Source organism: Alosa alosa, chromosome 13, assembly GCF_017589495.1.
Source record: "Alosa alosa isolate M-15738 ecotype Scorff River chromosome 13, AALO_Geno_1.1, whole genome shotgun sequence".
In the NCBI taxonomy this organism is placed as follows: domain Eukaryota; kingdom Metazoa; phylum Chordata; class Actinopteri; order Clupeiformes; family Clupeidae; genus Alosa; species Alosa alosa.
This window is the reverse complement of record NC_063201.1, coordinates 25,323,288-25,349,943: the sequence shown is the minus strand read 5'-3', so window position 1 is coordinate 25,349,943 and position 26,656 is coordinate 25,323,288. Positions and strand designations below refer to the sequence as shown.

The 26,656-nt window shown below is 42.7% G+C and overlaps 1 protein-coding gene across 1 annotated transcript; it reads left to right on the top strand.

Annotated features, from left to right (window-relative positions):
• The first annotated feature begins 933 nt into the window (after positions 1 to 933).
• On the top strand, positions 934 to 9,730 carry fbl (fibrillarin). Its single transcript, XM_048260428.1, has 9 exons — positions 934 to 1,072; positions 1,892 to 2,038; positions 3,826 to 3,966; positions 4,053 to 4,147; positions 5,621 to 5,791; positions 6,252 to 6,384; positions 6,947 to 7,059; positions 7,878 to 8,023; positions 9,230 to 9,730. The coding sequence occupies exons 1-9, from the start codon at positions 1,063 to 1,065 to the stop codon at positions 9,252 to 9,254; spliced, it is 981 nt and encodes a 326-aa protein (XP_048116385.1). The 5' UTR covers positions 934 to 1,062; the 3' UTR covers positions 9,255 to 9,730.
• Positions 9,731 to 26,656: the final 16,926 nt, after the last annotated feature.

Sequence of the window (26,656 nt, the reverse complement as noted above, 5' to 3'; positions counted from 1 at the left end):
ATGTTACATATTTCCATGTCTACCCCGCGAATTGGCAGCATACCATGTCAGAAATGTAAAGTCCAACAGCAGCTAAATTCGCTGAACTTTTTTACCGCTCGTCTGATATGAATGCTGCATAGACCTACTGCTGCCGACTCCTCACATAGGCTATTACAGGTAGCGATTGCTTCTGATGTCAAGTAACGACCATTTGGATATTATTGTGAAATATCAAAGGAGTTGTGGGATGTTTACATAGCAAACTGCATGTTTATTTTGTCCCCCATGCCTGTTTCATTCACCCAGACCAAGGTAGGCTGCGAACGAACATAGGCACGTTCAGCTGTTGTTGAAATAATTCCTGAACGGTTTTATTCCGAGCTGAAAATGCAATTATAGCCTATTTGACAGAAGACAGGTTGCTAGTGACAAAATATTAGCTTTCAGTGTGGTACGATCTCTGTAAATTACGTTAATTCAAGTGTTTCAATCATCCAGCTCTCCCTTATGGTTGGCTAGTGGTATCTCATTTCCAAGGGGAATATTCTTCACCCCTATGTCTTGCCACTCGGTTTCGAGGGACAAGGGCTAGGGGTAAGATGAAGGGATAGGGGAAGGGGAAGGGGTAAAACAGAGAATTGAGATTGGCCCTAGGCTTTAACTTCACTTACATGAGTGTGGGTCGTCTGAGCAGCCTGAATAACAGCCTGAATTGGGTAACGTGTTCAAACCATAGACACCTACATTCTACAGTCAATGGTTCAAACTAAAAAATTGAGAAGAAGCCTTTGCAAATGCTCCCTCACAAGGAGAACTCCACTGTTGACAGAAAAATGGTTTGTGTGCCAATAAAATAACTTGGCTGCAGCTATTTTACCAGACTCCTGCTATTACAATGCTTCCAAGCTAGGCGGCGACATGGGACTATCGGTGACCTGTGAACCTGTATAACCAACCATCTCGTGGTGCATCATGGGTAAGACCATGTTCTTGCGGCTGCATGTGTAAGATTGCTGCACACGCGAGTCGAATACGCACGGAGTGAAGTCGGATACAGCTGGTCCAGGCGTCTAAGTAAAAATGAAGCCAGGTAAAAACGACATTTGTGTTTTTTTGTTTTGTTTAAGAATATATGTAGAATTTCGTGTTTCCCATAAAGAAGTGTTCTCGCCTATAAATTGCGCCGTGCGAAGTAAAATGGTCAATCCTCAATTTCAAGCGAGCCGTGTTCATATGGGCCGACGTTAGCAAATTAATTCGGAATACTTCCAACATATGTTCAATGCATGTATTAGTTCACCATACAGTTGACAAATGTGTTAATCTAGTCGCATTGTCGTCGTGGACTTATTTGTTTACGTATACGCTTTTGATCGCACGTGTTAAACTAAGTAATCCAGGCTAGCAAAGCCGGATGGTTAGCCCCAAAGCTAGGTTGGCTACCCACGTGCGCACTTCTGTGAAATGACTATACAAAGATGTATTGAGGTAAATAAATATAAAGGTTTGTCGAACATTGGTTGACACCAGCTTCGTAATAAAGTTGGTTAGTCGTCATATAGACAGTTATGGATGGTAACCTGAGTAATCTGGATGCCATGTGTTTTCGATTCAAAAGTTAGCACTGACCATGTGTTTTAAAACTCAGACAAACTTTTATAAATGACTTTCACCCGACTGTTTTTTTCCCTACGAAATAAAAAAATGAATTGTCTGTCCTGACCAGGCAATAAATGAATACACAGCTGTTACTTACAAAATTAGTTGAAATATATTTGTATAACGCAAATATAGTAAATATGAATGCGAGATTCAACTGTTATGCCCGAAAAGGTATGTAACGTTATGAGTGTCTCTTCGTTGACGCTTACATGTTTAACAGAGATGCTTGTTTTCTTAATATTTTCAGGGTTCAGTCCTCGTGGTGGAGGTGGTTTTGGGGGCCGTGGCGGAAGAGGAGGCTTCGGAGACCGAGGTGGTAGAGGAGGCGGTGGTGGTAGAGGAGGCTTCGGAGACCGAGGTGGCAGAGGCGGATTCCGTGGAGGAAGAGGTGGTGGTGAGTGGATGTCCCAATTAGCCACACTACAATCTCACTCTTTACACATGATGGTGCAGCAAGGTTCTCTACACACTTTTTTTCTGACGTCTTAATCCTCTTGACCCTTGTGAAGGTGATGCAGACATGCAAGCTGTTTGTTTGTTTGAATTACGTTCACTCAAGACTAGTCTAAAGACAACTGGTGTGACCAGCTTTTAACCAAATGTTACTGACCACAATGTGATTGCATATTTCCCTTGTCCCCAACAATGCAGACTGGTTTATTGGCCTTTCCCAAACCCTGTATGCAGTTAAGCAACAGTGTCTATCTTTGACAATTACATTAGTCTTACTCAAGGTTCAGTTTTATTTGTTTGCTAGAGTTATAACTACCTTATATATCACATTATCAAGCCCTCGCACTTTCTTATGCCATTTCAGTCATACCATCAAGAATGTATATCTATGATTAGAGGCTGCTAGCCATTGTTTCGTAAATTGAAACTTTGGAAACTAGGGCTGAAATGATTACTCAAGTAAAGTAAGTAAAGCATACTTTATTGTCCCCAAGAGGAAATTTGTCTTGGGCTTCACAATCACTGCATCACAGACATACACGGCTCATGCATAAGGCAATTAAAAAACTGTTAGACATACACCACCACAGTTACAACAAAAACAATTCAGTCAGAGCTGCACACTGGATAACATATAGGTAGCCAGCTATCTATCATTGAGCATCTTTATGGCAGTTGGAATAAAGGTGTTTTTCTATTTATTTAATCTGCAGTTTAATACTCTAAAGCGTCTACCTGAGGGTAGGAGGGCAAACTCCTCATGCAAGAGGTAACTTGAATAATTAAATTACAAAAAATGATCAAGGCAATTTGCTTAATTCGCTTTGTTTTAATTTTTTGCACTCGCGTTAAGTGGCCTGCACAGCTCAGGGATCATTCTTTCACACGGACTGTTATTGCTGACGCGTACACCACATTCAGTATTAAGTTGGGGTGGTGATTGAGAGCCAAGAAACCGTCCGTAAAAGGCAGAGAATGTTTTCAAACTTAGGAGACACACAGTGCAATGTGTCAACTGCAAAATGATTCAACATCTGAGCCAAAAGCATCCAGCTGTTAACACCAGCTCACCAAGCATAGCTGACACAAGGCAACGTAAACATTGATGTTAGCTGATTTAAAGGTGCTCTAAGCGATGTCGCACTTTTTTTGTCACATACAGCAAACATCTTCTCACAATCTGCTAGCTGCCTGTCAACCGAATACACTGTAAAACAAATGCGCTTTCTGGAGACAGCCCAGGCTCCAAAAAAGGTCTGGACCATGCAACATAAACTTTTCCAGCCATTCACCAACGAGATGCGCGTTCAGGAGAGTTTCAGTTGCACGGGAAGGGTCGAGCTAGCTCCCTTTTGTTTGAACGTCAATAGCACGTTACCCAACATTGCTTAGAGTGCCTTTATTGTACTGGCGCTAGTTAGAACGTACGAGTCTGTACGTTGTGGAAATTTAAGTAGTAAATTAATTCATGTTAAATTGCAAGTGAGCAATACACCAAATAAGTCCTTACACACACTCATCTCGTCTGTCTCTTGCGCACGTGTGCACACACACTCTCGGTGTTGGGTTACTTCACCAAATAGGCTTATTGACTCCTCAATGTAGGTTCATGTAATCTTGCAGAGGGATAGTCTCAAAAACCAGATTGGATTTTTATGTTGCATATCTGCTTTGTCTTGGAATAGATTGTTTCATATCAGTGTATTTGTTTCTGTCACTCTAACGCAGGTGGTGGGTTCAGGTCACCTGGTGGTGATGGAGGCTTCAGAGGACGTGGAGGTGGTCGAGGGGCACCCAGAGGCAGAGGAGGTGGACGTGGAGGTTTCAGAGGGGGAAAGAAAGTCATGGTAGAGCCTCACAGACATGAAGGTGAGAAGGCTGGCTAATATGCTCCTATCAAATGGCAATTGAGGTTGTGATTGAATACAAAATAACGTTTCTGTATTTTCCCCCAGGTGTGTTTATTTGCCGTGGCAAAGAAGATGCCCTGGTCACGAAAAACATGGTGATAGGAGACTCTGTTTATGGTGAAAAAAGGATAAATGTTGAAGTAAGTCCCCTTAGCGGAGTCCTGAGTCCTTTTTTTTGGTGTTAGCTAGGTTGTTTCCATTTTGTTATTGTTAACAACTTTGTCAATTCAGGACATAACATTGCATAGTTTGTGCTCTGCCATTAAACTCTACAATCAGCTCTTCTTGGGGGTTGTAGTTACCATATACTTTACACAAGAGGGCACAATTTGGTTTCCAAGCTAGCACAGTCATGGGGGACTGGCGGGGCATTTTACAGTAGCTCATGTCCATGCTTTTATCAAATGAATGAATATTAGCAACTCGTCCTTTAGGGCATTACATAAAGGTTGGCTCTTCTGAGCCAACATCAGCTGACCCATAGCAGCGTTGACCGACGCAGTAGACCTTTCCAACTCAAAGCAGTTGGCCTTGGTTACTGTTGCTAATGTCCCACATGGTTTTGCAGTGGTAAGGTTAAACCTAATGTAGGGAGAACGAGTGTTTAACGATAAACTATGGTTACTTGTTTTGACATTACTCGGGCATAATATCTAAATTTGTCTGGAAACTGCCAGGCGTGATCCCACAACTATCCTACACAAATCACATGGTGCTCTCGGCTCAACCATGTTATGAATTGCAGTATTGCATTGTTAACATGTTTCTATTGTCTGTGTGAAGTAGAAATTGATCCTTGCAATGTCAAGTTATTAGTGTTGAGTGATTGAAGTGAAGCAGTTTATTGCCAGGATCAATTTCCTGTTGTATTTTACACACTAACCCAAGGTTAATTTCACTTCAAGTTTATAACTATTGACCAATCTCAACTAGACCACTAGACCACCTCCCAACATAGCTGTTTTCTATTAGAGCCATGTCTACAGGCTACCTGTGAACATTAACAAAACAGGAGATTTAAGGAATAAGTTCATGCCAGATTGTCTTGATTTGAGTTGATATTCCTATGCAGATCGGCAACAGCAAGAAAACAGGCACTTTAAGTTTCATTCATCCTTTTCTTAACTTATTCCGCTGTAGGTTTTTTACTGTAATTATAGCCCACCTGCGACTAATATCTCTGTACACAACATCAAAGCCAACGCGAATAGCACAGTAACTTGATTAGTTTGTGACAAACGTGAGTAGTGTCTCAGCAGGCGGAGAGTCAGAACATTGGACAATCTGATTGGTATTTATTCTGTATGATTGACAGGTCAGAAAGGTCTATTGGTGTTAGCTTTGGTACTGCAGTTGCAGACTAACGTATGAAGGTAATGGATAGAAGGCGATGCACGAAATTGATACACCGACTGAATCTCATAACGGATCTAGATCAACTATGGATTTTGCCCATGGGTCGGGAGTTTGAGACCACAGGTTGACCGCATAAGGAACTCGGAATTCACAAGGAATACATTGCGGAGTTGATTTATTTACTTATTTATTTGCATGTCGGTGTTCATATCAAGGTGCAAATTGCCAGTCTGATGCAGTCTTTGCTCTGATTCTAGGAGGGAGAAACTAAGATTGAGTACAGAGCATGGAATCCCTTCCGCTCAAAGTTGGCTGCTGCCATCTTGGGAGGTATTGACCAGATCCACATCAAGCCTGGCGCGAAAGTTATGTATCTTGGAGCTGCATCAGGAACAACAGTATCACACGTGTCCGACATCGTCGGTCCGGTACGTATAATTGCTTAGATTTGCATATCATACTACTCGTTGTCTAATCCTTTTCTCATTAAAGTAATACCCTAGTCTCTACAGAAAAATGCCATCAATTAGGATGGGCAGAACTGTAAATTAAGATATTAATATTTATTTTGCTTTTGTCCTCCATAAGAGGAGTAGTCCCACTGGCTGTGAATGCAACTGAAGCACTTAACTTTGAGCATAAAAATAGTTTTAGAAGACTGGTTTAATTTTGTTGAAGGTAGGTGCCGCCATCAAGTCTGGTGTAGCCAGTTCCATTGATTAGAGTGACGGCTAATTGTTGCAGCAGACACACGTGAATGGAACGCTTCAGTCACATAGTCGGTGTAGCCTCCGTTAGATTTATTGTGTTGTGAGAATGAGGCAAGCTCCTACTGATGAGGCATTATTCTGTTGATGACCATTGATTACTTTATGTTTCTGCTTGTAGGATGGCCTGGTATATGCAGTGGAGTTCTCTCACAGATCGGGCAGAGACCTGCTAAATGTTGCTAAAAAGAGGACCAATATTATTCCCATCATTGAGGATGCCAGGCATCCCCACAAATACCGCATGCTCGTTGGTAAGTGCTTCTAGTCTCCCCCTCCTTTTTTTTTAAGACTTGTATTTGTCTGCTCTAGTTCAAGAGCTGACATTTTATTTATTTTTTCTTCCTAGTGCATACTTTTGAAGCGGAGTTAATAGATAAAGAACTGAACGGAGTTGACAGATTAATATTTTTTTTAATAGATTTCTCACTGCAAAATGATTACATGTGCACACACCTTTGCAATGATTAGTACAGTATTAGCAATGTTTACTTCAATGAAATCGTATAGCTATCCTGCCTTTCACCCGTTACCAGTCCTTGTGCCAGTCACTTACAAGTGTGTTTTAGTGCACAGTTTTGCCTTTCTGATTTTTAAGAATTATTGTAGTAAACATAGATGCAACAAGTTCATAGGTTACTTACTGGTTCACAATTAAGGAAAGTTGTGGTTAGATTTCTTGATGTAACGCATACATTTTGTGGGAAATCCTGTGTATATGGATCACTTCCCAAATTCAGATTATCATGTGTTGAAATCAAGTGATGCCCTTTAGCGTTCAGGACCTCTGCTTATTCAAACACTTCTTTTCTACAGGCATGGTGGATGTTATATTTGCGGATGTTGCCCAACCTGACCAGACGAGAATTGTGGCTCTCAATGCACACAACTTCCTTAAAAATGGTGGCCATTTTGTTATTTCAATTAAGGTGAGTACCTCTGCATTACATTTATTTATTTTATTTATTTATATATTTATTTACCAAATTGCAATTTAGAAAAAGTACCTCACAACTGCTTAAGAGTGTCTCTTCTGCACACTTAATGGAGAAATGGTCTAGATGTCCAACAGTACAGCTGTAAGAGTTAAGACGAATCTTGACTACATGGATTGTTAGGCTTAATGTATGACCAGATCAATTGTAGAATGTTTGTTTACTTTAGCTCTCAGTGTAGAAAATGACATGGTGATGCAGTTTAGGAAATATTAGGAATCTTGTGAAGTAGTCTTCCAAATTGATTGTCTATTTGGTGACCTGTTGTGTATGTCTAAAGAAATTCTCATTTTAAAATAAAATGTCTCTTGTTATCCTTGGATAAGGATGCCTTCATCTTTACCCAAGATGTTCTATCTTCATTGAGTTTGGTCACATGGCAGATTCTGAAATGTATCTAGCCCTAATGGGACTATTTGGACTGAACTGCCATGCCAGCTGGGTCAATCAAATACGCCTTAGTGTTGGGACTATATAATTTAGTATCAGGCTGGAGTTTGTGGATTTACAAATGCAAAGAATACGGTCTGACTATATTTTTGAGCTCGTATTGATCATTAAACATTGCTTTCTGGACTGAGAAGTTGGGATAGGACATCATTCTAAAGATCATTTGTCTTTGATTCAGAATGGACTTGTTTTATTGTATCAATCTTGGACTTAAAGTGTGTTAAACATGCAAACCTTGTATTTTGGTGACCTCAAGGAGCAGTTGTATGACCTGGTAAATAAACATATTTCTTGTACTCCAGGCAAACTGCATTGATTCGACGGCTGCACCAGAAGCGGTGTTCGCAGCAGAAGTGAAGAAAATGAGCGCAGAGAACATGAAACCCCAAGAGCAGTTGACACTGGAACCCTATGAGCGAGACCATGCGGTGGTGGTTGGGATTTACAGGTGAGAGCAGACATGGTCATTTCCTAACAACTTTTAAAGGAGAAATCCGGCCTATTTATTTTTTTTTTTTCCTCATGGATCTTAATCGCTAGACGAAAAATGACATTAAAAATTCTGTGCAACATGAACAGGATCCTTATGTGACAAAATTAAGCATTTTCAACTCATAAATTGTGAAGAAACCGTTGTAATTTAAAGTTTGTACTGTCACATACTAGACGGGAAACCAGGCTCTCTGACTTCGCAGACAGTCTGGTCTAAATCCATAGGCAAACTTTTATTTCCGGGTGGGAGGGCACAGTTTGAGGTTTAAAATCATTGGAGTTCTTTGAACTGCTTTGAACCAATTACTAACAACCGGCGTTTCGTTATACAGAGAAGTTTCTCTGCATCACGCCCATAACAAGCAAGCGTGCATCTTATCAGCAAAGTCACACGTTTCATCTGCGTAACTCTCGCCAAAATGCATCATATAGTGTTTTGTGAACGTACCCAAGTCAAACTTTCATATAAATGCATAAGTACGTCCAAAGCGCCATTTTTAAGCTTGTATGCGTTGTCGTTTTCGGGTAAAATGACCTTTTGAATGAGAGTCCTATAGGGCCACTACTTTTTTGATACAATCATGTCAAATCGCTATTTTTCAAACAACTAAGAAGGCTCGACACAACACAAAACTTTGATCGAAGTATCATCAGTGTCTCTACACATTAACTCGAGCATTGAGAACATTGTTGGTGCACACAGAGTTTACAAAAAGAAACTGCTCGCTGCCATCTTGCAAGGAGTGAGTTGTCAAAAATCTTTCTTTTTAGTAAACTATGTAGGGCAGGAAAAAGTAAACAAGAGTAGTGTGCAGATGTGACTGTACAAACGGTTTCTTCACAATTAATGAGTAGAAAATGAATCGTTTTGTCACTAAAGGACCCTGTCCTTGTTGCACAGAACTTTTAATGACTCATTGTGTCTTAACAGGCAAAAAAGCACATTTAAATGATGCCTCCAGACCTAACATTGTAGCTCACTGGGAGCAGTGGCAATTAGCTGCAGCTACTCCAGTTCGGTAGCATCGTTTATTTTTTTTTCCTATCGACTACTCTGTGACGTCTAGTGATCAAGACCCATGTACATTTTATCTATTTATTTATAAGTTTTGAAATGCCAGTTATTTCTTAAATTGTAATTCATTCTTTGTATTTCTCACAGGGCACCCCCCAAGCAGAAGAAATGATTTAATTGATCACCTTCACATTTGATTTTATTTTATGGACCCTTTTCTCCAACTGCTGTTGTAACAGCTTTGCCCACAAGAGGCCGCAAGGACACAGTATGCAAGGACCCTAATTAAGTTAGGGTATTAAACCATCCAGCCCCAGCGCTGCCCTGGTCTACTCAAAGTATTTCCACCATGTGTATCCTCCAGCTACATTTTTGTATATCTGTAAAAGTATGCCCTGTCGTCTGTGATTGTCGATGACAGAAATGAAATGACGTTATAGTTTAGGCCGACGTGCTTTGATTGCCTGTGCATCAGTTTTTTTTTTTTTTTTTTTTTTTTGTTTCTTTCGGTATAAAAATGAAAAAACATCAGTTAGAAGAGAAAGTGGAATCAGTCTTTTATATTTTAAGTTGGTGACTGTACCATTGCGTGAGAACATTTGTATGATTTCCAGTGTAGTCTTTTTCTTATTAAAACGTCAGAATGTATTTCTCATGACAACTAGTCATTTACTTATTGCTTGTAGAACGTTTTATGGCCTTTTTTTTTTTTAATGCTTCTGTGTCTATGACTGCTATCTACATAAATGGAATCGGCTTGGATGTGGAATATGAACGGCATCAGTGTGCGAAGATCAGTGTGTGTGTGTGTGTGTGTGTGTAAGTGGTAATACTGCGGTATTGAACTTCATGTGGTGCACTGAAGTGGAGTGGCGTTTCGGGAAGTTGGGATGTGGGTTCCTTATAATAAAAAGCGGATATTAGAAGTTAGAAGATGTGAGCAACTAGGAACAACATGATCTAAGTGATACTAGAACAACGATAATATAGTATACTTCTGGTGGTATACCTGACCAAGCATCTCCAGTGTTGAGTACGGTCGCCGCCATTTTAAGAGTGAACGAGCAGGAAGAATGACTCGTGGCTTCCGAGTGGTGAAGACGCGCTACCGAGGCGGGAAAGTCAAATAAACTTTCTTGGTAGTAAAAAAAAAAGAGCTCTATAACCAGACATGCAAGTGTAAACAATGTAATTTAAGACTGGTGTCGCATGACCCTGTCGTGCAGGTCCTCTACAAGATACGGTGATGGATAATCTGTCAATTTGAGCGCTGTCATTATTTTACACATTATAACGGGGCATGATGTGATGCACGGTCGGGGACATTAACTTGCATGTTTCCGTTTAATAGTTGTATTCATTTCATACCGATCACTTCCCAAACCGAGAAAAAAAACTCCTTTCTGAAGACTTTGTCCTTTTTTTCAGTGTGCTAATTACTACTACACTCCTCTCTCTCTTCACTAGTCAGCTAACAGTGACCTTAACGTTGTCACGTATAAACATTTGTCAGATTAACTTCTCCATACGGACATATTTCATTTAAATCGTGTTGCATTTGTGTGACGTTAACGATAGCAGCTAACGTTAACAGTGTGACATTAGTCAGTGTTTGATGATGCCAAGCTGGGGTTCCCTGACGAGGTATCTTATTAAACAGTTATTTAGCTAGCAGAAGTTATTTAGAAATGTGTTATCAGTGTCTTATTGTCAACGTTAACGGCTAATGTTAACCTTAAGCAAAGTAACGCACTGATAAGTTAACGTTACCAATGCGATTCCTTCCCTATAGCTAGCTACGTCACCTTTGTAAAGTGTATAACGGTAACATTATTGACTATCTAACCTTAACCAATATTACATAGCCGTGCGACTGTGGGTGAAAATCCAGAGTCGACTAGCGTTAGCGTTAAAATGTTAACTACCCTATGCTAATGATCTTAGCTGAGTTAGCTGGCAGACCTACCGAGCTGTCGCTAGTCCATTTATTATCACTTTGAAATATTTGATTGAAGAGGACACATAATATTACTAAACTGTAGTCCATAAAAGGACGATGTATTAGTTTACAGTGTATTATAACTTACAAACTGACTACCTGCATAGTAACGCGAACTTAAACCTCCTATTCCAAGCCGCAGATTTGTTTTGGCGGCCATTTTGTGGGGAAAAGTCAACTGAACGTTGCACTAAAGCAAGCGGGAACGGGCTTTGAGCCGGGCACGCGCTTCTCATGAAGACCCTCTCCTACTCAAGCGAAAGGCAGTCTTGGAGAGATCGAGATTATCGGGTACTGAGGGGGTGTCCAGCGAATGTACATCGCTAGTCATAGCGGTGCGACAACACACCCCAATTTTGTTTTATTCGTTTTCTTTTTCAATTTTTAATACTCCTCTCGTGCACCCCCTTGCTGCACCGCAACAAGCAACACTCTGCTAGCCAGCTAGGAACCACCAGTGCTAGCTAACGTTAGCCAGCTAGCTACCTAGCAAACTAGCCGTTCAGACCCACAAGGTTTCTCGCGGAGAGAAACTGAGAGGGAAGGAGGGCAAAAGGACGATTTCGGTTTCTGCCAGTATTACATCGTAATGTCTAACTGCGTGGATTTTTACTCGTCACCTGTGGTGGCCTTTTTGCACTAGTTGTGCTAACGTTATCGTGGCTAAGAACGCTGAAACCTGGACTAACCGTGAGCACATTTGCTGGGTTGCGCTCTGGAGACTAACCTTTCAGCTTTCCTGGAGACAGATGTTTTGAAGAGGATTTAAAAGAAAATTATTGTGACTATACCCCTGAAAAGGATCGCACCCATCAGAGGGGTGACGATTAGGGGGGAGGGGGGTTTGGTTTACCAGTTACCGGTTTTTAATTCTGCCCGGTACCTGTCGTGGAGGTTAGGACGGAGGGAGAGGGAATACTGATAATGGCTGCTCCGGGAAGCTGGCATCAGACCGCTGCCTAAGGTAAGACCACAGTGGTTTAATAATTGTTTTATATGGGTGTCTCTCAATTTTTGGTGAGAAATGATAAGTAGATCCATCTACAGCAATATATTTCTTCCAAGATCCTGCTGGATTGTCTGTAGCGTTATAACGTTATCCCTCAAGCGTCAAGACGTGATGTTCCAGTGGCGAGCTCTATGCCCAGTGTATAGGCCATCAGTACCGGGGACCGAGGCGGGAGGAAAGACACATGGATGGGCAAATTCGGCTTGCGGTTTGGTACTAAACGGGGCATGCACAAGACCTAGGTACTTTTAAGAATGTAACACTAAATAGTTTATCAACTGTTATCTTTACTGTAATTGCCTTCAATGATACACTGTCTGTCAAAAGATGTGATTTGGGCTGATAGAAACCTGTGCTGCCAAATGCGGGGATTTCACAAGCATATTGATCATTACATACTCGGGATTGTAATTGTGTGTCATTTCTCGTCAATAGCATCACAATTATTGACATATTAGTATGAACGTAAGCCATATCTTATCAAAAATCGATCTAGATGAGGCTGATATTTAAAAATGGGTAACTAACGTTAGCAGAGGCAATCGTGTATCCATGATCATGTTAGATGTGGGTTGTGGAAGATTTAACACATCTAGGATTTCTTCTTCAGTGATGGGCTTTAGTTTGTGTTTTACCATCCCTCGAATCGCATAACGTTGCAGTATAATCAACACAATATCTTCGTTCGATACGAATGTGTCCATAAGTGGCTGTTACATTACTGCAAAACTGCAGTGTTGCATGACATGCAAATCTTTTGAACATAATGCCTAAAAGCCATGCATCGTATCCAGTTGGGTGCATTTGGAATTCAAGGCAAGAGCAACGGTAATGCATCCAAATCACTGACGGGTATTGCGTCTGCAGATCCAGGAAGGGGGGAAACTGAAGCATTTATAGATATTTAAATATGCTGTCGTTGTAATGCAGCTCAGTATGTTGAGTGACGTTACAGACCCCCCTGTCAATGTTCATATGTGCACACGCTTGTGGCTTGGGAAAAGTCCACCGATTCTGATGAAATACCCTCGTTTTTGTCGAAAATGACAGAGGAGTATACCACATTTTGTATTTTCCTTTTGATCTGTAGCCATCGTCGAATGGTTATGGCTAGTGTATCTTGCGGTACCTACACCCTTCATTTTCATGTGCAAGGCTGTCGCTGTGGTGCTGAAGTAGAAATGCCGGTTCAAAATGGATACACTTTCCTCCTATTGCTTTTCCACGTAGCCTTCTCGTTCTCTCCCCCCACTGCAGCGCAAGTAACCCCCCACATTACCCTTCAACGGGATTCATTTTATGCACATTTGAATCAATTCCTTAGTTTTACTTACTTATATTCTTGTGAGTGAATAATGAATGTGGCCAACTGATATGATGTTGGCTTGATGCAGTTTTACATCATCTGAAGTACTGAGTCATTGTAGTTATCAGTCATTCGTTCTGATCACAAAGCACACTTAGGCAAAACGACAGATCTTAAGATGTCGCTGATAGTGACAAAGACTAGGATCTTTATTGAAAATGCATTTCTCCAAAGCTGAGTCCATCATGATGGAGGCCAATCTGTAGCATCCATCACCAAAATATACTGATGGGCTCTGTCCCTTTCACTTGTCCAAGTTAGTAAGCTGTCATAGGCTTGTAGTGTTGTGTAGTAACAAGACTACTTGTTTTGGTACAGATGCCGTTGCCAAAACAGTGCATGAACAGTCCGTTCATCCTTCTCTTTCTTTGATGCTTTTCATTTTTTGGAGCAAGTGGACCACTGTTGAAGATTTCATTTGGTATTGGTAGCAGAGTGACACAGTTGTGAACTGACTGACTAAGATCATTGTATGAAGCCTTGACATGATTGAGAAGAAAAACAGTATGATGTTGCTTTTGCTAGCCTTAAAGTGTGGATATGTTACTGCAGTGTGTGAGGAGTGTCTTTCACTTTGAGAGAGAGAGCTTCAACCCATCTCAGGCCTGCTGGTTTGGTGATGCATTGACTTTGTATTGAAGTGTGTAGGCTATGTATGGATGGACATAAATGTTTGCCACATTCACTGAAGTATTTCTCATAAGCACATTGTTGTTGATATGCTTGTGTATCTGTGTCTACTCTGTTTGTTTGTGGGTGTGTATGCGGGCGTGTGCGATATGTCTCTATGTTTTTTCTGTAATTCACCCCTACCCTATTGTAAAGTGTCTGATAGAAAGACTGATCATATTGACGATTGGTACCTACTTCTTGTCACTTCTTCTTTGGAACGCAGTGTTGACTGAGCCCAGACGAAATTGCTGCCTGCCGTGTTTGTCTTTTGCTGAGAGAGAGAGACCACTTGAAGGGGCCTTCCCCCATTCATTTATTGATTTACTTCTGAGTTTGATGGCTTAGGGAGTGGAAGAGGGAAACACCCACTTGCTCACAAATTCATATTGCTCCTCCCCACCACCCACCTGCCCTATCTTCTACACACTAGTGAGTGTGATTTACAGCGAAGGCAGCATATCGCCCGTCGCCACGGATGCACACTGCCCACAGCAAAGAGGCTCAACAGCAGCCTATGCCTTCTCTGGCAGCCAGTCCCTCACTGCAAGGGCCATGTAAGACTGGGGGAAAGCCACAAGTGTCTGGGGAGAAAAACTACATTTTTACGGAAGTGTGTTGTCTATTCAGCCAACTGGTCTGCCACTCTCAAAACGAAGCACACATTTTACTACCCATATAAGATTCAGTGTGTTTTTGCCTAATCCCCCTATAAACACTCAGTAGCATCCCCACCCCTATCTTCTCCCATCCGTTTGGTTCCATGTGACTGATCTGACTGTCCTCACTCTATTGGGATCACTCTCTCTGCCCATGTGAGGCCATTGATTTGGATGCGGCCTTGAACATGCAGGGCTTTGGCACATAATGGGACCAACCCTGAGGGTGATGGAGCCCTTCTTTTTCCTAAGCAAACAGGTGCCCTCCTGTCTACGCTGCCAACTGGGTCTGTGAGATCTCTCTCAGATTCTGTATAACTGTCTGCCACCAGTATGATGAGAAGAGGCCTGTCCTAATCACCCAAAAGTTGGTGGGATAAGTACCAAGTAGGTTAAATCACCCATTGATCTGAATCTGATTGATATGATTTTTAAATGTGCATTGTAAGGAAAGATTCTCATAAATGGCAAAATTCTAAAAAACGTGTGTATCACTTCAGAGCTATGGTGCTACAATGTAGTGGACTAGAGGGCTGGACAGTCTATGGTGGTTGACTAATAGTTCATCAGCAGAGCGTAGAGCGATGAAGTCGTGCGTTTCTAGTACCTAAAGCTGAACTGGAAACCCCACTCTCCCCTCGCTCCATTCTCTAAGTGTCATTTTGTATTTTGGGGGGTGGAGGTTGCTATTTAAGGACTAGGCTATTATCTTGTCTCCAATGGACTGTGTAAGGCCCAAGCTTTCCTATACACTGTGGCATGTGAAGTAATGTTAATTTTAGCTAATGTGTGACCTCACTTCTGTATGAGGAGTAGACCTAAGCTTTGATGTACCTGGCGGCTGTAAGGCTATTTGATATAAAATATTACTTTTCTTTGTCTTTTCTTTGCCATTTTATACCACCAGTGTGTCTGAGAACTGTGACTTGGATGTCACCGAATAATCTTGCTCTACCTGACAGGATAATCATGTCCTTTAGATTTTTGGGGCATTTTGTATTTGGGGCAAGATTGTAGGGGTTTAAAGGTACACGTATTCATACTGAACCGTTTAGGTACAGGATGTTCGGTTCAATACAGATGCGTACCGAATGTACCAAATTCAGTCTTTAACAGTAATCAACAGTAGGCCTTTTTGCTTGCGGACCTTGTTTCAATTTCGAGTTTCCACACAAACATATTAAGCAATGGACCATGTCAGTTTTTAGACCGTTAACGTCAAAAAACCTTTGACACCTTTTCAAAATACTATTCCTATCGAACAACAAATATATTGTCAGTGGATTTATAAGTGTACTGTACCAAAAATTAACCGAACTGTGACTTCAAAACCGAGGTACACACCGAACTGTGATTTCTGTGTACCGTTACACCCCTTCAAGATTGTATTTTGAGAGCTGAGCTAGATGGGTTTTTATTTATGTTTAGTTACACACACATAACCTATGACATAACCTTACTGCTGTCACTGCCACAAGGCTCTCTTAGGCTCTTCTTTTTGCCTATATGCAGTAGGCTGAGGAAGTCCCAGAGCACCTAGATGGCGAGAGGGGTAGCCTACAGGCAAAGCCTCTGCTCAGACCATAGGCACATGGAAGGGCTTTCAGTGAAGATCGTGTCCCACCTGCTTTCTTGCTCCTCTCCATTTGATTCTTCTGGTGCATCCTTCCATGGTCTTGGGGTTGATGGTTACAGACGGGTAGTAGTCACAGGCATGGCGGCTCCCACTCCAGGCCTCTGATGTGCAAGATCTGCTGTCCCCGTTCTAAAACTGGACAGGTCCACTCTTAATGCAGTTTTCTTTCAGTCTTTGCAGTAGCTTATAAATTGGTAATGAAACACACACACACACACATACACACACACACACAGAGACACTGATGCAGGGGCTCGTTCTTTGCTGGGTAGTCAGTGAGGGAGGAGGAGGGATAGGGATGTGGGCTGGCCTAATTTAATAAGGTGTGTTGAGCCTCTGAATAAGGCATGGAGCAGGAGCGAGAGTGTGGAGATGCCAATGCACAGGTGAATAAGGCGTGGAGCGAGGGTGTGGAGATGCACAGGTGACCGTGCTCACTCACAGAACAGGCATCATCTCGTCTCCTCATGACCTCACAGAAGCCTGTCCCTAGGGCAACACCTGCGCCTGCCTTATGGCCCCCACCATCACCACACCCCCTTTTCTCTTTGCCACTTACCAGTGATGGACCTGCACTGAAGCAGGCCTTTGGAACAGGCCTTTGCTCTACCTTGCTATACATGGCCAGGATGCTCAGGCTTCTGCACACCTAACACTTCTAACACAGTAATTCGGACGTCTGTTAAAACAGGAATGCTGCCCAAATATTTTCTGCCGATGACAGGATGGTGGTCTTGTGTAGGGCTCATATAAGCCCCCTGCCTTTGTCTTGGCCTGATTGCAGGGTTCCTTCACTTTTGCTGAGCTCTGAAGAGTTACACTACTGTTCAAAAGTTTGGGGTCACTTAGAAATTTCCATTCCACTCCATTATAGACAGAATACCAGCTGAGATCAGTTGCATTGTTTTTTTAATCAGGGCAGCAGTTTTCAGATTACATTATGTGCTTACATAATTGCAAAAGGGTTCTCCCATGTTTTCTCAGTTATTCTTTTAAATGATATCAGATTAGTAAACAGAATGTGCTGTTTTGGCTGAATGGGTGCTGATAATGGGCAATGTAGATATTAAATTAAAGATCAGCCATTTCTTTCTACAACAGTCGGGAACTTTTTTCAGCTGGTATGGTAATGCAACTCATCTCAGCTGGTATTCTGTCTATAATGGAGTGGACTGGACATTTCTATGTGTCCCCAAACTTTTGACCGTTGTCTGTTTTCCCTCTGTGTGTGAGATTTGTTTTGAAGTGGCAGTGCTCTTTACCCTGTAGGCAGGTTTAGTGCTTGTGTGTACATTCTTCTCTCAAGGCCTCAGTTGGTGTTCAGTCCACCAAGAAGCACAATGCTGTAAGTGTAATGCTGCTACTTGATCACTCAGGTTTGTGTGTGTGTGCGTGTGTCCGACTGTGTGTGTGTGTGTGTATGCACTCGATAGCTAATACTGTATGTGGGACTGCATATCAGATGTGCTTCTATTTGTGTGCATGCTAATGTTTTCATGTGTAGAGATGAGTGTATATGGACCTGTGTGTGTGTGTGTGTGCGCCTGCGCGTTTATAATACTCTGTGGGCTTCATATGACTACATAAGAGTGAGATGTATGGAGAAGAAGTCACAGCAGATTTGTAAACGGCCCTTTCCATCCAATATTGTCACCTGTGTTGGGGAGAATGTTGGTATAGATGACACTATTGTTTATCTCCGGTGACTAATTCCCATTGCATTTGGTAAGGGGGAATGCAGGCTATGGTTTTTGTGTATGAATTCATAGAGCTATGCGCAGGAGAGTACAGTACAGTGGTGTGTGTGTGTGTGTGTGTGTGCAGAAAAAGGTTGCTCTCCTTGGTGCTGCTTTCCTTCCTCTCAACAGCTCTGCCCGTTGACCTGCTTAACGAGAGAGAGAGAGAAGAAGGGAGGGAGGGAGGGAGAGAAAGAGAGAGTGACGCAAGGAACAGGCTAGTCTTTGGATAGAGGAGAGGATGGATAAATGAAAGAGGCTGCTACACATGGAATAAAAGGGTGGAGAGGAGGAAAAAGACAAATAGATAGCCTTAGTGGGTTTGTGTGTGTGTATTTTGAGATGATGGTTGGACATTGATGGGGGTTCTGATATCTTACTTCATCACTCTGGGAAGTCCATATCCACACCTGCAATGGGGGTTTTTCCTCTGTTGTACATTTCATCCATTGAAAAGCTTGCAGACGTACAGATGTCTGTGTCTGTGAATGTCATCAGAACAGGCATGTTTTCTACAGGTATCCTTAGTTTCATAGCGGATACATACCTGAGGATTGTTGGTTTTTTTTAGCCTGAGGCACTGTCTGTCTGTTGCAGCCCAGGCCTGTTGGACTGGTGACCTTTGCCCTAATCTCACTTGTCTGTCTGTGGCGGAGTGCTACTAACCTGCTAGTCTTTGCTCTCTCTGTTCCTCATCTTACCTTAGTGGTGGAGAAAAGGTGGCACAGGGCTCTTGCATCAGATGCTGATGTGTCTGGACGGTGGTAGCCAGCTAAAATGGGTTCAACCAGGCCGTGCCTTTAGTAATGCAGGTTTGGTTTTTTCCACGTTGATTGATGGTCTATCACTTGACTTGCTTGTTGGAGCTCAGCCCGGCCAAGCCTGCCTGAACTGAATGCTCCCTGTGCACTGTGTCCCCTGAAAAGGTCATCCTAAAGGAGGGTGGAAACACCGCATGTGGCTGTTCATCAGACTAGTGCTATCAGACTAGAGGCTGAATGCATTTGTTCTTGAACTCAGAACTGAAGCTCCGACACATGACGGCAAGCCTTTGCCACGCCTCTCTTTCCATTTCTCTTTCTCTCTGCATGCCAATTTACTCTCTTTGCTGTGCAACTTTTGTATGAAGAAAGTCTACTTGTGATATGGAAGTCTTTTCTACACTGGCTTGTATATTGTTCCCATTCAGGAGACTGACAGTTGCGAGATTCACGATTATGTGAACAGGATAGATAGTTAAGACTGAACTGAAATGAACGTTCACATTAGAAGTAGTGACTGGGAAGCGCATAGCTTAAAGACTGCTAAAAACTGGCCTGCATTTCATTCTGCATTTTCCCCATCGTTATGCAGTATTTACAAATTTTCCCATGTGCGTCTGTCAGAGTAGTAAATGTACAAAAGTTTTGAAGTTGTGGTTTCGCAGCGGCGACTCTGCACTTTGGTCAGCTTGAGTGTGTAGCATTTTGGGGAACACCAGTGACCTGTAGCAGTCTGGGATGGATCGTGGTGACTGTGGCATGGGATGTCGTAGCTGTGGTATTGAGCAGCTGTAGTGGCGGAACAACGGTGAGCTGTGTAGCGCTGAGAGAGGCTGTATGGGAACGCTGTGGAGCTGTATAGGATCTCTGTATCGGGGACAGTGCTGGGTCACACTCTCCTCACAGGGAGCCGAAAGTGGGTCAGCACTGGGGGAAGAGAGGAGAAGCGGAGAGAAGCGGGCAGACGTCCTCTTCCATGCCAGCAGCGGGCCCCCGGAAGAAAGTCGCAAAGCTGGGAGGTCCATGGGAGTCAAAAGCTTTCTGAGATTCACACACGGTCTGGAGTAGATGGCAGTAGATCCCTTGATTAGACTGAGCTTGAGGTGTGTGTGTGGGGGGGGTGGGGGGTGGCAGCGCCAACCAAATAGTTGGGAGGAAGAAGAGGAGTCTCGACCTAGGAACTCCAGGAAGCCTCTAGTTGGAAATCCCTGGCCTCAAGGGTATGGGGGTGGGGCAGTGTTGTAGGATGTTCGTAATGGTGGTGGATGGTGGGGTGAGTTGGGAGTGGGTGGGTTGGTGGCTGCCGGCTGGCTTACCCCACAGGCAACGCCCAGCACTTTACCCGGATTGCCCTAGATAAACCCTTACTGCATAAATGGGTCCCACAAATTGTAAGTGGCTTTGGATTATAAGTGTCAGCCAAATGAATTCATTAGCTAGCTTGTCTGTCTGTCTGCTCGGATGCCGGTGCGTGTGTGTGTTTGCGTATGCGCAGGCGGACAGTCCGCTCATCTGTGCACCGTCATTCCCCTGCTTTCTAGACACCCCTGCAACTCAGCTGGGTCTCGGTGCCACAGTATCCGGGAGACCATAGCATGTTCCATTCATGAGTCTGTAATGTCTATGAGTGTGCGTGCAAGCTCACGCTTGTGGTCCTCTTGTTCTGGGAGGGAAGTTTAGACTGATCTGATGCGTCGTCGTCGTCGTCGTCGTCGTCTGCAGTGGCCAAACCGCGCCTGTGTGTGGACCTGCATGCCTGTGCACTACCCTTGTCAGCCTCCATGGCGGCTCTAAGCTGGCACAGCAAGAATTAAATAGCCAGAGCTCCTAGAGATTATGGCTGGCTTAACAGAAGCTTAATCACAACGTATGCACAGTATAGGAGGAATCGGTAGGTATGCGGGTGACTGAGGGGGGAAAGGAGACGACGGGAGAGAGGAAACTCAGAGAAGACTGAGTGACAAGGAGAGAAATGCTGAGTTGGTTGCAAAAGAGAAAGGAAAGAGTGATTCTGAACGATGGGGGAAGTCCTGGGAGGCGTCTGTGCGACTGTCAGTTGCTGCCGCCGCTGCTTCTAGTGCCGGGTCGGTGGTGGGGATGCTGATGTGCATCTTAATTCTGTGAGAGGGCTTCTCTCCCCCTGGGCTGTTTGGAGCGGCCTGCACTTTAGCTGATGTACACGTATGGAACACAAGAACGCCTCTGTAGCCTAACTGTTGCTGGAGAGACCAGCGCCCAGGACCCACCTGTCAGGTTCAGGAGGACATTCTTCAGAATGGTTTCTCTGAAAGATCCATTGATGTCATGATTCTGTCAACTCCTGTCTACTCTACTGACCTTGACTTTGTTGAGGAAAGTCATCGTCGTCTGCCATTAATTGCATTGTTGCCACACCACTGCTTTGTATGACATGTAAGAATGTTATTAAAAGACTAGTGATAATTGGTAATTGAGGTGATGTGGTCATAAAGATTGTTTTTTGGCATACCATTCAAAAGAAGTTATGTGGATGATGGATGTATTGATATTTGCATAAGCCCTACTTTTTTGTAGGGAACTATTTGCTCAGCATGATTAAAAACTGCTGTTTACAAGATGACCATTACTCCACAATATTCTGACCATTACCACAACCACCACTCTCTCCTGTCATAATTAATCTCCCTCAGCATTTTAAACTCATATGCAATTCACACTATGCTGATCAATATAAAAGGTGTCCAATGAACTGGTAGATAAGATGTATGTGTTTTGGCTATGTTAAAATGCCAAAGTGATAGTTGCCAAGTTGGATCATAAAGAGTCACAAAAAAATCTCAGCATTGCTTCATAGGGTGCAAACCTGTTGGGATAGTTGGATGTCAAGGAAGGATGGCAAGTGTTTCATGGATGAAGGTGCCTAATTTGTGCAGTGAGTCTTTCAGTTTGTACCCTGATGCATCGTATTCAAAAAGTTAAAAGACCTTCTGAAACTCTGCTTCAACAGGTGCCTGCATGTGTTCCAGCATTGTCTTTAGTGGAAGGGCGCTTTTTGTACATTTTCCTCAAACCATGTAGTTACGAGAAGTCCTGAAAACTCTACAAAATAAGCCATCTCTTTTTATTGAAAAGCATTTTCATGAAACTGATTTCACACACTGTTTTGCATACACAAGATAATTTTGCTGTTTTCCAGAGATGTTGTGTTGCTCTCGTGATGGCAATACCTCTGTAGAGTTTTTTTTATGTCTAATGTCCTATTTCAGACCTATTGGGCTGTTTTCCTGATGGTCCTAACCTTCAAGAGTTTTCATTTACAACAGTTGGAAGTAAGCTTAGCTGTAACATACAAGTTGTGACCTCAGACCTCAAAAGTGATTAGAAAAGTTTAACACTGTATTCAGGATCCAGATATATTTCTCAGGGTCAGATCTTCTCCGTCAAATACTTTTAATTGGCATCTGGCCCAGAACTGCTAACCTACAGGCTCACAGTCTGATTCAATTGCCAGCTCTCCTTGCTGTTGCACTTGGACTTCATGCACTTCACTCTTTTGGCCACTGGGGGCAGCAAAGAAAGATGCAACTATACAGTCTTCAATTATCACAACCTTTGGCTCACGTCACACCCTGGTAATCTAGTGCCCTGGTCATAAAATCCACTCTTACTGACTCTGCTATTGTTTCTTCCCTCCACTATTACACACACAAAACAATGAGGGAATTCAATGCATATATATAATACACAATATATGCATATGTATATATGTAAGTGCTATAAAGAGAGGCAATTTCTATGTGTTATGATTTACATACAGTTACATTTTAGAGAGGAAGTGAGAACAACATAGAGGTAGAAGTGGTGCAAGTATGATTTTTATAAAGTAGCCTATTTTGCACCTTTTACCTCGAAATTGTCGGCAGGCCTACCTACCTACATACCTACCTACCTCCTTGGCTTGGCGACTGGCCTGGGATTGGGAACAGCCCCAACAGTCACTTGATCTTGCCACACACTCTTTTTGACCCTGTAATAAACCATAATCCCTCTGTTGTAGACAGTGTCATGGTATAGCCAAGTGTTTGAAACTGCAACACGTGTGTGTGCATGCATGCGAGCGAATGCGCGCAAGAGTAAGGTGTCTGAGGAGGGAAGTAAGTAATCAGGTGAGTAGCAATGTCACTTTGCAGTACCAATTTGTCAGGTACTGTGAGGATGCCAACAGACCCCTCTCACTGACATTCTGTCTGTCTCTTGTGTCTTCTAGCAAAGATGTGTACTTTTCAGGTGAAGGGTCACATGGAGGGGGAGGAGGATGAGGAGGGAGAGCCTCATCAGGGATTAACAGTGGGGCTTCTCCTGTGTCTCTCCATGAAAGGGTCAGGCATAAGCACGCTGGCACGTGTGGGCTGATGCGCAAGCTCTTTCTCTTACAAGTGTGTGCGCGTGCACACACACATTCACACACACTTATGCACAAACATAGGCACGCGCACACATGCACGCACACACATAAGATATAAGACTTAGAAAATGCAGTCACTTACTATTGCATTTAATGGGACATAAAGATTTCAGTGTTTTTGATCCAGTGAAGCTTGCGATGAATGTTAATCTGTGGTGTGATTTGTGGTGGAGGCCCAGGTAGTAGCTTGCCTCAGTGGGCTGTTTTTTATATCGCTGCAATTGAAGGATTTGCATAACATTTTGAATTAGACTTGACTTAAATCAGAATACAGCACTTTACTCTCCTGCCCCCTTCATTATAACTGAGAAGTTTGTGAGCGTCTGTACGGACACTTTTACAAAACTTTTGCAACAAACACTTTAGTAAACATAGTCTTTCATAAACATGCTGAGAAGGGAGGTCCATTTATAACTGGCACCTTTGAACACTCCATATGCATGTTTCTCATTGGGTGGTGAATCGTTTAACCAGTCAAGTGCCCGTTTGTGTGTGCCATTGACATGCCCGGCACGTTAGGGCCCCTGAAGGTTTATTTCCGCTGTCTTTTCTTGGGACACCCATGCAGCCTATTCTTGGATGAAACCTCAAACGTCAGGTTAAACTTGACACGACCAGCACTTGGGTTTCTTGGCAGAACTTCCACGGCACTAGCAACATTGGGCCATTTTTGTCACATGTAACTTTAAACTTGGTCAGACAATATATAGCCTCTGCTGAGAAATACAACTGGTCTTTTCTGGGTGGCACATGGTTAGTTGGTGTGGCTCCTGAAGTGTGTTATATAGCATGTGTTTAGTACACTCTCTTTTTGTTGATTGTTGAGTTGAAGTTTTTGGAATATTTAATAAGCATTAGCCCCAGGAGCTACTGGGTTAAACGATTGAATATAGTGCAATTGTCTTTTAAAGTTATGGCGATTGGCTTTACATTATTTTTCACATTGGGAATCATACTTTTTGTTTACAATTATTTAAAAGGTTAAATTCAGTGCTGTCTTTCTTGAATGCCCATTCTCTCCTATTTTGGGCTGTTACCAAGAGAGACATAGAAAATGAACTAGTCCCCTGCTGACAGTGTTGAGAAGTATATGTTTGGGGAAAACTTGACCTTTTGCTGAACTGTCCACCTGTTTGCTAACTTAAGTTCATGTTCTGCATGTGGTCAGCCCACACCTGATCAACCAGTGAAGAATGAGTTGGTGGGGAAATAACAGTTTACTTGTCTATTTTTGAGATCAGGGGGTCAAAGCACACCATGTAACCTTATATAGTTGTAAAGATGTGACTCTTGGTGAACAGGAGGTGTTCCGGCACAGAACGGTGAGCTATGCTATATATTTGGACGTTCTGCCTGTAGATAAGGAGGCTGAAAATACAGCAGAGGAAAGCATATGATTTGCTCTCAATAAACCCGGTGCATGATCTGCTTTTAGGGCGGAAATCATTCTCCTCTCCTTGCATACATTTGGACAAATGGAGAGATATCTAGCTCCACAGTGTTCACTTAAAAAAAAAATCCAGTTTTTGCAGAGCTGAAACACAACCCCGGCAACCTCCCCGCAGTGTAATTGTAATTCGCTGCTGTGTTACCCCGCCATTCCTTTTGCGCTCGCTAGCTTCTTCAGTGGAGTTCGACTACCGTATCTTCCCACTGCATCATGTTTACCTAGCAACACGCATCACCCGCTGCCGGCCCTCCCATTGGTCATTTCAAAACGCACCCGGGACCAATGGCAGGGCTGTTACCATGGTACAGTGTGTAGTTGCCGGGTGGAATTTTGCTGCAAGGCACGTGAGTCCCGGAATCTTCGCCTTGCGTTTTTAATCTCGGGTGTCTGGGAGCTTTGCGAACGTGATTTATTGGAACCGAGTCACATTCCCTCTCGAGAGTCAGTTCACATATACATTTAAACATTTATCTGTACATTTGTATGTATAAAATCAAAATAATGCAAAGACTTTCGAGCTGCAATACCGCTGTGACTGGAATGCGCGCTGTGTATGCTTGTGTGTGTGTGTGTGTGGGGGTAGAACTTTATAACGTTAAACAAGGTAGTTTGAATTAAACCAAATTAACCTAATTATTCCATTTTTTGTGCATTAACAAGTGCTCGTCTTCAAGTATGTGTATTTTAAATACAATGCGAAGGCCTATAGATTATCATTTAGAAACTCGGTAATTAAAGAAATATTTTTTAAAATGTAATTGTCCTCCTTGGGGGTTAGAGGTGGGTGTGATTTTGTTTATCAGTGTTACATGAATGTTTCATTTGTTTCCGATACTCTTCCTGAAGCCCATGTACTGCGATTCGGGTGTGACCATCCCCCTTCTCACTAAACTTCTCATCATTGTAGAATGAACTTTGACCTATAAAGCACAGAAATGCGTCAGACGGGTTTAATGTGTAAGGTTTCTGGACATATTTCGTAGCAAATTCGAATACGTCGTTGTCCATCAAACAGCCTATACAAGAGGTAGAACCAATTTTTTTGTTGTTGTTTTTTCTCTCTCTGGGGGGGGACACGCGCACAAATTGGCTACCGTGAAAGAATGACGGCATGGTTAACCTCGTTTTGTGCCTCTCCTCCCATTGCTCAAGTTGCTACACTTCTTAAGACTACAATATACACTTATGAACTCGCAATTTCATAGGAGCAGGAATTGCTGCTGCTGCTGCTCCTCCTCACACAACACGAATTATTCTCGGACATTCCTAAAAGACCAGTGCCAGGTTATTACAGCATTACTTAACTGTCCGTGCTGTTCAAACAACGTGAGAAACTGAGATGTTAAAGTTGAAAAGTGACATAAACTTATTGTTTTGTTAAGGTCTTGCTAATGTATTGCTGTATCACCGTTCACTCCAGGGGGTGTTATGATGTAATACATTTCTGGGGTAATACAACTGCTGTTTATTAACGCTTCAGATGAATTGCCTTAACAACGGGTCTTGAGTATTGCAAATGCATAGCCAAAGTCCACTAGATTGACCTCTGGTTTTGGTCGGTTGAATAGAACATTTGCATGTGACCCTTAGGATGCAGTCAGTCCATAGAGGCCATCAAAAATAGGGGAGCTGTGTTGACGGCATTCCTTTCCTTTGCGTGCATATGTACAGTTTGTAGACATTTGTTTTTGTTTTTTGCAATATTGCAAGTTTGGTACAACACAGATAGTGTCAAGTGCTCGTTCTGTGATTTTCTGTAATATATCGATGCCGTGGAATTATCTAAGATTTAGTTTTAAGTCGATACTTTGTCTAAACTAAGTTGGCAGTGTAAAGTTTCAGTGG

Coding starts and splice junctions, on each gene's coding strand:
- fbl (XM_048260428.1), top strand. Junction 6,385..6,946: donor CAAATACCGCATGCTCGTTG/GTAAGTGCTTCT, acceptor TCTTTTCTACAG/GCATGGTGGATGTTATATTT. Junction 7,060..7,877: donor ATTTTGTTATTTCAATTAAG/GTGAGTACCTCT, acceptor CTTGTACTCCAG/GCAAACTGCATTGATTCGAC.